General features: G+C 42.2%; 1 protein-coding gene across 1 annotated transcript in view; it reads right to left on the minus strand.

The window, feature by feature from the left end:
- ALK (ALK receptor tyrosine kinase) overlaps positions 1 to 15,545 on the minus strand; it is a 597,092-nt gene that overhangs the window by 151,553 nt on the left and 429,994 nt on the right. The window contains exon 6 of the mRNA XM_083732114.1: positions 1,478 to 1,609. Coding sequence (XP_083588240.1) covers positions 1,478 to 1,609 — 132 coding nt within the window. The remainder of the gene's footprint in view (positions 1 to 1,477; positions 1,610 to 15,545) is intronic.

The following is a 15,545-nucleotide window of genomic DNA, read 5'->3' on the forward strand; positions in this document are numbered from 1 at the left end:
CAAAACACACTTTCTTATTTTTTAAAGAAAGGTTCGCTGCACAAAGGACCCCTGAATGTATCTCCCTACAATTGGGATTAACCTTCGATTAATCATGAAAATTCCACCCACTTCTGGATGGGGTGGGAATTATAGCTATTGCTAAAATCCTCATTATAGTGAATGGGAGGTGGGCAGAAATTTGTTTTTACTGTAATTCGCTCTACGCGGGGCTGCCCTTGAAGCTGTCCCAGAAACTCCAATGGGTGCAGAATGCTGCAGCGAGGCTCCTCACGGGGTCTCTGCCATGGGAGCATATTCACCCAGTGCTTTTCCAGCTGCACTGGCTCCCGGTGGAATACGGGGTAAGATTTAAGGTGCTGGTTTTGACCTTTAAAGCCCTTCACGGCCTAGGACCCTCGTACCTACGGGACCGCCTCTCCCGGTATGCCCCACAGAGAGCCTCAAGGTCCATAAATAGCAACACCCTAGTGGTCCCGGGCCCTAAGGAAGTTAGATTGGCTTCAACCAGAGCCAGGGCCTTTTCAACTCTGGCTCCGGCCTGGTGGAATGCTCTGTCTCATGAGACCAGGGCCCTGCAGGATCTGATTTCTTTCCACAGGGCCTGTAAGACAGAGTTGTTCCGCCTGGCCTTTGGCTTGGAGCCAATTTGATTCCCTCCCCCTCTTTCTTTTTCCTTTTTCCTTTCTCCTTTCTCCTCCTGTGATGAGGCTGCATTTTAATATTTTAATGTTTCAATATTTTAATTGTTGTATTTTAATCTTGTTTTTAAGTTGTATTCATTCAACTTGTTTTTATTATTGCTTGTTAGCCGCCCTTAGCCCGGCCTTGGCTGGGGAGGGCAGGGTATAAATAAAATTTATTATTATTATTATTATTATTATTATTATTATTATTATTATTATCCAGATCTAAGCAGTTCTGAAACAGGCTGGGCTGCTGCTCAGAGCTACAGATACAAAGAAAATCTTGTGACTGGTGTACAAGAGATACAGCTAGAGCAAAATGAACACCTGGAAATTCTCAGGTCTTGATGCACTGCTTGGGTAAAATGGCATAACCTGTACTGAGCCACAGGTCATTGATTTCAGCTTCTAGCCAAAAGACTACAGGAACATTGACTGGCCGTCTATGCTTTCAGAAGTTATCTTAGTTCTTGCCCATATTCCTTTGCACTAGGAAGCATTATCCAGAATGTACAAGAGAGGCAAGAATATTCCTTTTTTAGGAGACACTCAATGACTGAGCTTTGCTTCCCCCACAGGGATAAAGCTAGATATCACATTTGAAGCTAGAGGCGAAAAGCATCCTAAGTCAGACAAGGTAGTGACCTCGATTTATTTGAATGCAGTCCATGTATAGCATGTGCAAGCATTCTAAGCATCAATTCAGATTCCCTGATGTGTTTAGGAAGGCATTATGTCATTCCCATTGGTTTAAGATATTAGGAAATAGTGTTGATTTTTAATTTACTTACTGCACAGCTGTCCCTCGTCCTCTCCCTCTGTACAGTCTCTGATGAAGTCACACACCTGTCCCAGCTTGATCACAGTTCCATTCCAGCAGCTGAAGGAACTCTGCAGAGCCATTTTAGGACCAGAAGGAGAACCTGTGTAAAAGAGAGAGATCCGCTGAAATTTCTCCACAGCAATTTGTGCTGCAGTATGCTTTGCAGCTCCACACTGTCCACGAAACAGGCCACAATAATCCAGAAAACTCTAAGGCCAGTTTAGGAAGGGCAAAAATTCAACCTACATCTCCTATACTCCCAAGCTAACATAATAACTGAAGTGATCAAGGTGCCGTTGTTCTTTGATTGTGGGTGTCTTTGAAGCCCTGGGCTCATTTGGGAGAAAGGGCAGGATAGAAATTCAATAAATAAATAAGATCAAAACTTAAGACAAACCTAGATGTTAAATATGTCTTATCATTTAATATGCAATTTTCATAGAGTAACCAATGGGGCAATAGGGAATGTGGGTAGGGTACATGTAACTCTTTCCTTCCATGCTGTGTATAAGAATGTGATGAATTAACAAAAGGGGACATAATGCATTTAATAAGAATTTGGATAATACGTATTATAAGGTGGTTAAGCATTAAGCTCATTGTTTGCAACAAGCAATTAATTCATTTGCAATCAATTAAGATTTGCAATTAGTTAATATATAAATTGCTTCCCTTGAGGCAATTCAAAGCAGTTTAAAATACAATGACACATGTAAGACAGTTAAAAATAGCTGCATATAAAAAACATTTAAGAAACAACTATAAATGTTAAAAACAGTTTTTAAAAGCATCAGATACATGAAATCAATTGAAAATTGAAGCCAGATATCAACTGGGATAAGGTTTATAGAAGGTTTGTTGATAGAGGAATGTCTTTAGCAGGCGCTGAAAAGGCAACAGAGAAGGTGCTTGTCTGGTTTGCCATGGGAGGGAGTTCCAAAAGGTTGATGCCACCATACCAAAGGCCCAATTCTGACATCGTGCCCGCAGGATGCCCACTCCTGCAGAATGATGATTGATTGAGTATGAGGTGAGCTTTTAGATATCCTGGTCTCTGTCCAATACCAGCACCTTGAATCTAGTCCAGTAGAAGCCAGTGCAATTATTGCACCAGCAACATAACATGCGGTCTTTCCTGGTGAACAGCTGAGCAGCTGCATTTTGCACTAGCTGCAGCTTTTGGGTCAGCTCAGCTTACAGCCATTACAGTAAACCAGTTCCTTTCTAGAATGAACTTTTCGTGCCTGAATGGGAACTTTTGGGTCTCACTGCAGCTCCCCCATCCATCTCACAACCTCACTGCTTTTGTAGTCCAAGGCAGGTAGCCAAACAGGTCTAAAAAGCACCTGGTGGGCCACCATGCCAGGTTATTAGGATTGCATTCAGCTTGATATGTCACATATTTTGAAATCCTGCTTTGAAGCAGGCAGATTGTGAGAAGGAACAAATATACCCCAGCCCAAATAGCGTTGTGCCAATGTATGAGCCACAGGCTTTATGTTCCTTCCTTTTATGAAAGCAGTCATCTCAGGGTCCAGTCAGTGGTCTGGGAGTGCTGCAGATTTACCAGAGCTAAATAGGCATGGATTGACTGGCAACCTGCACTGCCAACCCCCCCACTGCTTTATCTCTGGACATGCTGGCTCCGAACCTGCGAGAAATGTTGGATGTGGCTTCCAGAGGAAGGCGAAGGGAAATGCTGCTGCTTCACATAAAGAAACTCCAATAAACACATGGAAGAAGTGAACCTCAAGTGGTTCTGTAAATCGCAACCTAATAATGCATTTCCTTCACCACCTCCGGGACTATTGCACTATTGAGGGAACTCATTGTTTTGGAAAAAAAGAAAAAAGCTGGTGTGCTACTGTTTTCTTTGTTCTTGCTTTTATGTGGATGAATAGAGTTCAATCAGCAACATAGTCTCTTTTCATGGAAACTACTAAATCCCTTAAAATTCTTCTAGAAAGTTAAACGAACGGAAGATGCCAAAAGTAAGCCATGAGCTCCATAGAATGGTAAAAGTATATAAATAAAATATTTTGATAGACTTGGCCCTTCTCCAGATGTTAAACCCTTTCCCTCCAGTGCTTCCCCCAGAGAAAAGAGATAGAGAGATGCATAAATGCAACCCAATGGCTGGATCTGGCCAATGTAAGAAATAGAGAAAATGAGTTCTGTGATTAATAGTAGTACAGTGGTACCTCGGGTTAAGTACTTAATTCGTTCCGGAGGTCCGTTCTTAACCTGAAACTGTTCTTAACCTGAAGCACTACTTTAGCTAATGGGGCTTTCTGCTGCTGCTGCACCGCCAGACCATGATTTCTGTTCTCATCCTGAAGCAAAGTTCTTAACCTGAAGCACTATTTCTGGGTTAGCGGAGTCTGTAACCTGAAGCGTATGTAACCTGAAGCGTATGTAACCAGAGGTACCACTGTAGAGGATAGTTCGCACATGCATTTTCTCTATACGTAGGCAGTTGTTTTCAGGCCTGCTAAAAACTTTTTTTTTAAAATGTATCTTTATTAAAGATTTTCTTGGTTCATAAAGGTATGTGCAATGTCTCTTTTTTTAAGTAACATTTTTACAGATCAGTTTCATTTGTTGAGACATTAGTGTTACATTAGGAAGAAAAGTGGGAAAGAGGCGGCGGGGGGAATGGTGAGTGGGAGTGGGGTCGGGTGGCGATGTTTAAATTTTACTTAATATATGTGTGGGGGGGGGTTGCGTCAACGTCGCTTGTGCAGGTTCTCTGCTATTCACTTGTGTTCCTTTGGTGGTGAGAGAAGTTGTGGTTGGCCTAGGGTGTGGTTGTTTGTTTGTGATTGGCTGTGGTGATCTTTGTTTTCGTGTGTGAGTGGGGTGGTTGAGTATTTTGGATCAGGTTAGCCATATTGATTCATATGCTGTTGGTGGATTCTTGTCATGGTCTTGTTGGGCTGTGTATGTAATAAAGGGAAGCCATAGCGGAGTGAAAGCATCTTCTATTTGTCCCTACCCAGACATGTAAAGCCAATATATTCTAATGTATGCCTTAAACTGTTGGTTTTATTTATATTCTGATTTTTTAAATAAAAGTTACTTTTAATTTTGACATTTGCTGACAATATATGTTTTATAGCTTTGCAAAACTGCTTAAGATTTTATTTACAATTAAGCAGCATACAAATTCTGTTAAATAAAAACTTTATCATTATACAGTTGAGCCCTTTTCATACATGCACATGATGTACAGAATGAATACATCATAGAGAAAGAGAAAGATTCTGCCTGTTGTCCCTACACTCAACATCTGCACATCCATTGCCTCCTCTGTGCACAAAGCCTACATGAACACAAAATGGGTGAACATTTGAAGGTCAAGGGCAGCCAGCTACCTTTCCACACATAATATTTTGCTTATTTGGTAAACATGTGCAAAGGGCTTCAAATGGCTGGAAGCTAAATGTGTGAGCTGACTTGCTTGAAAACTATTAGACTAGAACCAGAGAGCTCCTTATGGAGCAGAAAGCACTTCCAATCATGCAAGAGAACTGTCTCTAGTCTCAGCTGATTTCTGCCCCACCACATCATCAAATGCCCTTCCACAAGGTTTTGGGGAAAGGGACAAGGGGCTGCAGTGGAAAGGTGGAGCCAGGCATGGTCCATTGCACAAGCAGAACTCTCCTCATGGTTCTCTGGTTGGAGGTGATGCGAGGAAATATGGTTGAGAGTCCTGGAAGACCTGCTCTCTGCCTTGAAAGCCTTTTCCAACCTGGCCTGGGCGAGTGGGGCCCTGACTGACTCCAACTACAAAAGCTGAGGCTGCTGAACAGAATCTTGGGCTGGGGTATTGTTTGGGGGATTCTTTTGGCTGTAGGGTTGTTGTTCTTTTTTAAAAAACTTTATTTTGGATCTTATGGTTTATGGAACTTGTTCAGTTTGGTTGTGTACATTTTGATGTTTTGTTTATTGTTTAGGACTACTTTTGATATGTGTGTAGTTATGTACTTTTTTTGTTAGTTGTAAGCTGCACTGAGGTTTTAACTTTGAGAAGGTGCCATGCAAATAAAATGATTGAGTGATTGATTCTGACTATGACGTTACATCTTTAATGACCCATTTAGTAATACAGATCTTCCCCTGATCTTGCACGCTGTATGTGCACAGCATACTTTCAAGACAACGCTGACGCAAGCAATGAAGACAGATACTTAGCACTCCCGTTTTTAACTACTGGGAATATGGCATAAGGCAGCACAGGACTGAGACAAATCTAGACACTAGGAAAGAACATGGCCCACCTGGGGGAAGCGTTTGTGTTCCATTACACACATGTAAAGAATGGGCTACCTCATATGTTTCATATGTTTCACTGTATGGATATCCTATGGGGAGGGAGGGACGGTTCTACATATATACCAGCATTTTTGTACCCAGAGATTTGGGGCAGTCTAATATGTGCAGGTTCAAGGTATATGAGAATGGGCTGAGAGGCTGGGCATATTTGCCACTTAAGAACTTCCTTCATATATAATGATCATTCACACTATAGATATCCATGTCATGAAAAGGTAATGTAGGAATAACAGGGATGTTGGAAGATTCTAACAGAAATGGAAGTGGAAATTACTGCTGTTTGCATTTCCCTCTGTGGTCAGGAATGGAAATAAGTCTAGCAAACGCAAACAGTATTTGTTGTGGTTGTTTTTTAAGTCCACAAATGATACATAATTAATTAGTTTTTTACATTGTTTTTTATTGAGGTAACAGAGTCAATTGCTTACTGAAACCCTTTAGTACACAGAGCAAGCAGAATTTGGTTACTTGTGCCAGTCACACAAAGAGAGATTCTTGTAGAGTAAGAAAAATAACAACATAGTTTATTGTAATAAGTACATAACTTGGATAGAAAAGTTTCTAGTTCTCACCTAATTAACTAATCTAGAGAAGAACGAGGCAGCTATGCTCTCAGAGGATAGCTCCAACAAGACCTCTAATCTTGAAGTCTAAGAGTGAAGTGTGAGGAGGAAGCTGTAAACTAAAAACTATGGTTTACTTTGAATGAGCAGTGTGTTGCTCCACACTGTTGAAAAGCTCTTGCTACACTCCTCTCCTGCTCCACAGAAAAAATAAATCAAAATATTGACATGACAACTTAACTCTGGCTCATGGTTTGTTTCTTGCCAAACAAACCACAAGTGGTAACAAAGCTTCGTTCTTGGCCTATTGCTAATGGATTGTTCAAGGGAAACAAATCACAAGCCCAGGTTCCAACTTCATGAAAAAACCAGATTCTGGCTTGTCCCTTGCTGTGTGGTGGGACCTCTGGAGTGTGAACTGTTCAGCAGCATGCACTGTCATGCCTCCTTCCTTATTAATCGGTAGCATGCAAACTGGGCCATTATAAGTTAGTATCTGTTTTACAAGGTACTAACCATAGCCTGTGGGTTAAACCACAGAGCCTAGGGCCTGACGATCAGAAGGTCGGCGGTTCAAATCCCTGCAACGGGGTGAGGTCCTGTTGCTCGGTCCCAGCTCCTGCCAACCTAGCAGTTCGAAAGCACATCAAAGTGCAAGTAGATAAATAGGTACCGCTCCGGTGGGAAGGTAAACGGCGTTTCTGTGCTCTGCTCTGGTTCGCCAGAAGCGGCTTAGTCATGCTGGCCATATGACTCGGAAACTGTACTCCGGCTCCCTCGGCCAATAAAGCGAGATGAGCGCTGCAACCCTAGAGTCGGTCACGACTGGACCTAATGGTCAGGGGTCCCTTTACCTTTTAACCATAGCCCTAAATAACCAGAAAACAGGCTGTTTTTATCAGAACAGGGCACAGGATTTGCTGCAGATTGGATTTTTTACTGGAACAAAAAATACCCTGTGCACCTTCGGCAACCTTAGGGAGAAACACTTATTCTTGGTCACACTGTGCTAACTATCCAATTATAAATTTCTCTCAGTTGAAAACAGCAACAAAATGTCAAAATGTTAAAATGTTGCCTCAATCAAGGGGGTTGATTTGAGTACTGTACCATTCCATCAGAAGATCAGTGTAAACCACCAAAGTTGCATTTCAACTGGGGTCAAATCAAGGCACTAATTTGCTGATAAGGACTTCCAGCCTCCAGAGAGATCCAACACACTTGCAAGCAACAGTGACAACTGAAGCTCCATTAATTGTAATAGAAAGAGGTGCCAGTACGAGGATAATAAAACTATCAAGAGAGTATAAAAGCCACCATGTTGGAGAAATCCATTCTCGAGAAAGAAGAACAGAGCAACTTACAGTGCAATTTTATACCTGCCAACTCAGAAGGAGGTCCCAATGAATTTGGAGGCTTACTCCCAAGTAAGCAAGCACAGGATTGCAGCTTTCGGCAGCAGAATCGAACGGGACTTACTTAGTTCTATTTTCCCTCATTCTCTTAGAATGGTAATGGCACCCAACTGAGAGGTGCCGGAACTGAGTTGCAAAAAGGCCCTGGTCTTATTGTTGATTAGACATGTACGAGATTGTATTGTTAATGTACATGTTCTCACCACTCAGAGAAGGATGTACAAAGTATGAAAGGCACAATGTCCTTGCCTTCCTTGTTTCCCACTTGCAGCTCTGCTTCTCCCTGGGCTCTTTCCTTGTACGAAACTGTGTTTGAATGATGTCACATCAGTAGCCCATCAGGGCTGCAAATTCTTCACGATGACAACTCTGATTTCTGTTTATACAATAAAAGATAAAACGCAGAGGCAGTACCTGAACCCCCCTTGGCAGAATGAGCCATTGTTTGCCTGACTCATCCAACCTTGCTAAACAACACAGCTACATCATGTTTCCTCAGGACTACAGGGAGTCGGGAATCACTAGTGATTCAATTAGAGGCGCACTTGATACTTTTATTTATATTGCCTGACAAAACTAAAAATTAATGAAGCGTGTGGGAAAACAACCACTATTTTCCCCCAAGATGATTTTGCAGTGTAAATCGGTTCAGGAGTTTTTTTTAAAAATAAAATAAAATAAAGGGCTCTGGTTTCTAAACAGGGTACTCTGTATTACAGGCAGCTTTTTATATTTATTTATTTCCTGTAAGTTGCTCTGTTTCACTGAGCACTGCCCTTGTGTTTTGATCAGGGTCACTCACATCATTGCTTAAAAGATCTGATCTGAAAGCTGCAGGAGGGGAGCGGAGCTGTGAATTGCCCCTCCTACTGTTCTTTAGTGGTGGACATATACAATTCCGGGGGCTGCAACACTATACATTCATGGGAGTGTCCATTACATAAATCTGGGAAATATACACTTATGTAAACAGACGTATACAGTGGAACCTTGAGTTGCGGACATAATCCGTCCTGAAGGCACGTCCACAACCTGACGTGTTCGCATCTAGAAGTGCCGCATCTGCACACACGCACGGCGCAATTTAGTGCTTCTGCACATGCGCGAGCAGCGAAACCCGGAAGTAACCCTTCTGGTACTTCTGGGATGCTGCGGGACGTAACCTGAAGCGGACGCAACATGAGGTATGACTGTACTGCAGAATGGGAAAGGAACCACCAAGTCCAAGAGGATGTCAGTGTGGTTTATGAGCAGAATCGAGGAAACTCTTGGAAACAAGGTTTCTTTCAGAAAATGGAAGTCTTGCTGAAATGCGGAGGACAAAAAGAATCACGAACTCACAAAAGAAAAGATAGAGTGCAAGAAAGAAAGAAAAAGGATTTGAGGAGCACGTTACTATAAACAGTTTTAAAATGTGTAAATACATTAGAAGCATGAAATTAACTAGGAAATTGATTGGGCCTTTGGATGACAGGGCAATTAAAGGTGTGATAATGGAGGAAAAAATGGAGCTTCCAGAAAGACTGAATAAATTATTTCAGTTGTTTTCACTACGGAAGAAGTAGAACATAACCTTGGACCTGAACTAACTTTCTCAGGAAGGGAGCCTGAAGAACTGAAGCAAATAGTAGTGAAAGGAAATTATATTCTAGGTCTCATTAACAAATTAAAAATACTAGGTTCTCATGGTATACACCCAAGTTCTTAAAGATCTCAAATGTGAAATGTACAGATATTCTAGGAAAAATATGTACCATATACCTAAGATAGGCCTCCACATCTGAGGACTGAAAAGAGGCCAATGAAATGCCCTTTAAAAAAAGTATCCGGGGAAATCTGGGAATTTACAGGCCAATTAATTTCTGGGAGAAAGCATGGTTAAATATATAATTGCCAAGCACATAAAATAACGAGTTTTCCTGAAGAAGAATAAGCAGAGTTCCTCTAATGGTAAGTACCATCTAACTAACCATTGAGAGTTCTTTGACAGTATCAATAGCCATAACTTCACATATACACTAATATATGTATTATTGGGTCTGAACTGATGGTGGCTGACAAGAAAACACACCTGGAATTCATGGTGCTGCATACTGACTCAATTAAAATGTTGGCCATCAAGGCCCACTGGTGTTTACCATGTTTTTTGTGGTGGCTATCATGCGTTCTCTGCCTGGATAATTTTGGAGTTAAGAACATGTTGGCTGGGCAGCCAGGGACAGACTTGTGCTGTGGTAAAAAATGGAAGAAGTGTTGTTCGTCAACCCTGCTGAAAGTAAGCCTCTGATAAACATAAACCTATGAGGCTGCCTTATACAGAGTCAGACCTCTGGCCTAACTCAGTAGTGTCTGCTCTAATTATCTCCCCAGGCTTTCAGGTGGGACCCTTTCCCCGTCTTAGCTGGAGAAGCCAGGGAGTGAACCTGGGACCTGTTGCATACTATATATGTGCTCTATCACTGAGCTCATTGGTGAGATGAGCACGGGGAAAAAAGCTAAATTCACTCTCCCACTTCCACAAGGATGCATGAAGTGGCTGACAGTAAAACGCTTCAACAAAATAGCAATTATTGTCAGAACAGTTCATGACCACAGCAAATGGAGCCACATCTAAAACAGTAATTTGAAACAAAACAAAACAAAACAAAACAAAACAGCACAGCAAATGCTAGAAACCGAAGGGCCAAAGGCTTGCAGCAACAAAGTAAGTTTCCAGTAAACACCTGAAAGTTAAGAGATACTTGGGCTGAGCACGCAATACCAGCACAAAAATGCAGCTAGGCTGTTCTTTTTCTTTAGTTTGCAGGAAAACTCAGCCAAATGCAGCATTCCATTATAAATGACTGGATAGGCACAAGACAGGATATGGATTGTGGATAACAGCGTTATCCAGCAGTGGGGGCACACTGGATGCAGAGAAAATGGGAGCGTGTGCAGAGCCTTAAACAAAGAAACTTCACATCCATTTGACCAATGAAAATATTTCGTACAAATGCTGAACTTGGAGCAGACTGCTCTTTCAATAAAAGACTTACTCTAATACAGGACTATCCTTTGGTAGTACTCCCTATACTGGACTGCCCTCTGTAAAGTAGGGCACAGGGCCACGCTAGCACTGAACGAATCCCCATGTACACAGATGCTACCTAACTAGAGGAACACTAGGTAAAGGTAAAGGAACGCCTGACCATTAGGTCCAGTCGTGACCAACTACGGGGCTGCGGCGCTCATCTCGCTCCACTGTCCGAGGGAGCCAGTGTACAGCCTCCAGGTCATGTGGCCAGCATGACTATGCCGCTTCTGACGAACCAGAACAGCACACGGAAACGCCGTTTACCTTCCCGCCGGAGCAGTACCTATTTATCTACTTGCACTTTGATGTGCTTTCGAACTGCTAGGTTGGCAGGAGCTGGGACCGAGCAACAGGAGCTCACCCCGTCGCGGGGATTCGAACCGCCGACCTTCTGATCGGCAAGCCGTAGGCTCTGTGGTTTAACCCACAGTGCCACCCGCGTCCCTAGAGGAACACTAGTCCTGCTCAAACATTTTTCTCATGCAATGAAGGGAAGGGAATAGGGGTCAACTAGCTTGCTCTGCTCTTCCTCCATCTTGGCCTCACTGCTGCTTCCATTGCCCTCATTTTGTTGCTCTGTAACAGAGGTCTCCTGTACTCTTGGAGGCTCCTTGTCCAGTTTAGAACCCCAATGGTGCAGGGCTCTCTGTTACTCTGGGAAGCTCTGAAAGTTCAGCAGGATCCCTGCTGAGAATATTTGTCTTCCAATGCAAGGAGAGCGACAGCGATGGGTGATGTGGATGGGAGTGAACCAGTAGGTTCGGCTAGGGTGCCCCCCACCCTCCCTCATGCAATTCTAATCATGTGGGGAATTAAATGCCTGAATAGGGTTGTTGAAACAGACAATCCAGAGCCTCCTTTGCTTTCTGCACTTCCCTCCTGGAATGCAGAGCTTTTGAGTCTCCCAATGGCCATTGATCGCAATCATTTAAAAACCATCATTCTCAATCAGCCGTCAGGAAATTTCTACCAGCTACTGCTGTGAAACAACATACTGCATTTGTCTGCTCATTTATCACAGTTGACAAGGAGCTTGAATGAGCTTAGATATGCATTACACACACATACACACTTGTATTATATAGGTCAGTGTACACAAGCAGCAGCAACGTACACTGTGTGAGTTATTGGGGGTTTATGTCACCAGATAAATTGCTGTTCGGCTCTCCTGGTTACATATTCAGAGCATGCCTGCAGAAGGGGTGATTCAGACAGAAAAAGATTAGATGGCAAAATATGTATGAAAGGAAAAGCTCAAAACAAATTCCACTTTGTTTTAAACACTTGAACGTTCAAATAAATGCATTTGTATTCCAGCTCAGAGGCTGGGGCATTTAATTAATTTTTAATTAGAATGATTTATTTGATATTAAAAAATGGACATTTAATTTTCCATTCCCAACTAGCAGAGCCTAGGAGACAAAAACTGTGTACTCTAGTCCAGATCCTGTCACATGCAAAAATAGACAATGGGGAAAGGGGTTGGGGGTGGGAGGATGAATTATTTTGAATGAGGATCAAAGTAAAAATTTGTGGGAGACATCCTTTATATTTACAACTGTGTTTACATAGCCTGTGGTATCCATAAATTGCATCAGTCATTAAGCTGTAGAATGGCTGGCTAGCTGTCTTATAAATTATTATTTAAACAGTAGCATTAAACAAATGGCACTTCAAGCTGCAACTTGACAGCAGAAACAAACTACTGCATGGAGGCCCTACGGATTTATTAAGAATCCATTCCTTGATCCTAGCCAAGATTCTAGAAGACTGCAGCTGTAAGCTAGTCTTTGACTGGATTAGCAGGATGGAAAGCAGACTGGGAGGAACAACCAGAGAATATTATAATAATAATAATAATAATAATAATAATAATAATAATAATAATAATAATAATAATTATTTATACCCCAGCCACTCTGGGTGGCTCCCACCCGAATATTAAAAACACAATACAGCATTAAACATTAAAAACTTCCCTAAACAGGGCTGCCTTCAGATGTGTTTTAAAAGTAAGATTGTTGCTTATTGCTTTGACATCTGATGGGAGGGCGTTCCATAGGACAGGCGCCACTACCAAGAAGGTCCTCTGCCTGGTTCCCTGTAACCTCACTTCTCGCAGTGAGGGAACCACAGAAGGCCCTCGGTACTAACAGCTGTGTGTGTCTCTGTATGTTAACCAGATATATTAAAAATGTCATTCTGCAGGAATTTCTCCCTTGTCCCTCATTCTCTGCAGAATGTCCAGGATGTCTCTTATATCCCTGCTTCGCCAAACAAAATCTGATCATATCGTTGCACACCATCCCAATCTCTGAGCAGTGTAATATTCAAGGTGCGCTTAACCGAGGTACTGTGATGAGAAAGCAGTTAGGACCATTGCTCTGCCTCACAAAACTGCTGCACCATGGATATAAGAGTGAACGTCTGAAGTCCTGAGCAAGCAGATGAGAAACAGCTCTAAACTATGGTTTGTATCTTGCAAAGCTGGAACCTCAAACTATGGTGTGAGCTCTTCTCTTATTAGCACATAAAACATGGTTTTATGTTATGTCTGAACCCAACCAGTAGCAATCGCAAGCCAGAGCAATTGTGAGAGTAAGCAGTTTTTTTATTTTAAAAAAATGATTATTAGTTTAAGGGAAATGCTAGGATCCTTCCGCAAAAGCCAGCACAGCGCAGGTATTGCAGAGCAAATGAGCGTGGAATACAGTGGGTGAAGAAGAGATTTCAGCAATGTGTTCCATCTAGTGGGAGGGGTTCTTGGTGCTGGGGTTAAGTATGCAAGTGACCCTAGTTTAATATAGTAAATTTCGGAGTATGTATTTGCATGCCCCTTGCTACATTTACCAGGACTGATATTCAATTAATTTTAACACAGAAGAGACCCACTGAATAATAGTTGAATACTACCCTAGGGGCAAAGCCAATCTGACTCCCTGCTAAGTTAACCCCCTAGAGCTTCCTCTTCTCACCCCCATACAACTATCAAACTTCCTTTTCACCTTCCCAACCCCATTTCTGAAGCCACTTCTCTTCCATCCCGCAGCTCCTTTGCACCCATTTTTAGCTGCTTCTTCCTCTTCCCACACATTTCAAAACAGCACTGAATTGCAATCAATGACATCCAAATGATCCTAAGCACAGATGAAAACCTGCTCCTTGATATCAGGAAACATGTTAAATTTGGCTAGGATACCTTAAGAGGTTTCCAAATGTATAGCGAACAAACTACCTTCCAAAGTATACTGTAGGTTTAAACAGCCTGGGTGAATAGGTACCAGCTGGCACACACACAAAGATAAAGGCAACTGGGAAGGCTATTCCACAACATGGGTGCCACTACTGAAAAGGCCCTTTATCATCTGGCTATACAGAATGAATGGTCTTACTTACACTGAGTAATCACCTGAGTGACATTCCACAACAGGAATGCACAAGGTAGCTAATAAGGTGGTGAATAACACAGATTTTTCATAAGACACAGGCTCTAATCAGGTATCCTGTAACATTCCAGAAAAAACCCAATTTATTTACATATTTCTCTCTTATCACTGAACACTGACCAACCAAACAGAAGAAGGCATCTAATAAAGAACAAATAATTGAGAAGTCCCTGATTGCTAGGATAATGTAACAAAATGCAGTATCAGCAGAAACTCTTTAGCTTGCCCTTCTTGTGATAACTTTCTGTGTGGCCTTCCTAGTGTTTTAGGGCCTGTCATTGATAATGCTCTGCCTCCAGTTACCTTAAGCTACTTTTATTACCACCCCCCTTGAAAAGATTTGGGGAATGGGAAGTGCAGAGTGATAAAAGAGGTCTGCTCAAGGTCATCCCATGAGTCAATAGCACCACCTGGTAATAGAAAAACAAGAGCCTTAACTCCCAAGTCACTCTAAGCACCATGTTTAATAGAACCAATAAAATCTCTTTGTGCTCAGTCTTTAAACACCTCTGATTCAGAGACACCTGGATGCTGACAACAAAACGGAACAAATGAAATTGAACAACAGTAATGAATCCCCCCTGAGATACAAGGAGGATCAAGGAGGGCTTCACTTTTAATTACCAGATTATGGGTTTCCAGGATCCAGGTTATCTTTTTAATGCCACATTTTGGCCAAGGCGATGCAAATTAGAGCACAGCGCCAGGCTCCGAGACACCTTAATTAATTAAATATTGTAGAAATACGCCTTTGTTTTGAAAGAATACAGGGAGGGCTCATGAGGCAAAGCTCCGCGAACAGCTATTTCCGGCGGCTACTTGTATACAAATATAATTAAAACGCTATTCTCAGTGCATGCTAATGCCAAATGCCACACCAGGGGCTAATTTCGCTTCTACTGAAGCTCTTTCTGCTTTAATGATGGGAGTGGGCTCCGTGCTCGGCAGAATGAGTTATAGAGGCATGGAATGGGGAGAGAGGAAGGGAGGCAATCGCTTTTTATTGGACCCAACACTTGTTAGGAGGTGCCGCAAGGTCTTGAGCTTCACTGAACTCTTCAGCAGAGCATAAAAAGCAGAGGATTCTGAGAACAAAAGTGCCCCCAAAACTTAACCTGCTCATTTGTGTTTCAGAGACAACAGAGAAAAAACCCTCCCTTCTTGCTTGCCTCCTGTCTTCTTATGTACAAGGTCTACTAGTTTA

The sequence above is a fragment of the Podarcis gaigeae genome (genome assembly GCF_964106915.1).
Source record: "Podarcis gaigeae genome assembly, chromosome: 3".
NCBI lineage: Eukaryota > Metazoa > Chordata > Lepidosauria > Squamata > Lacertidae > Podarcis > Podarcis gaigeae.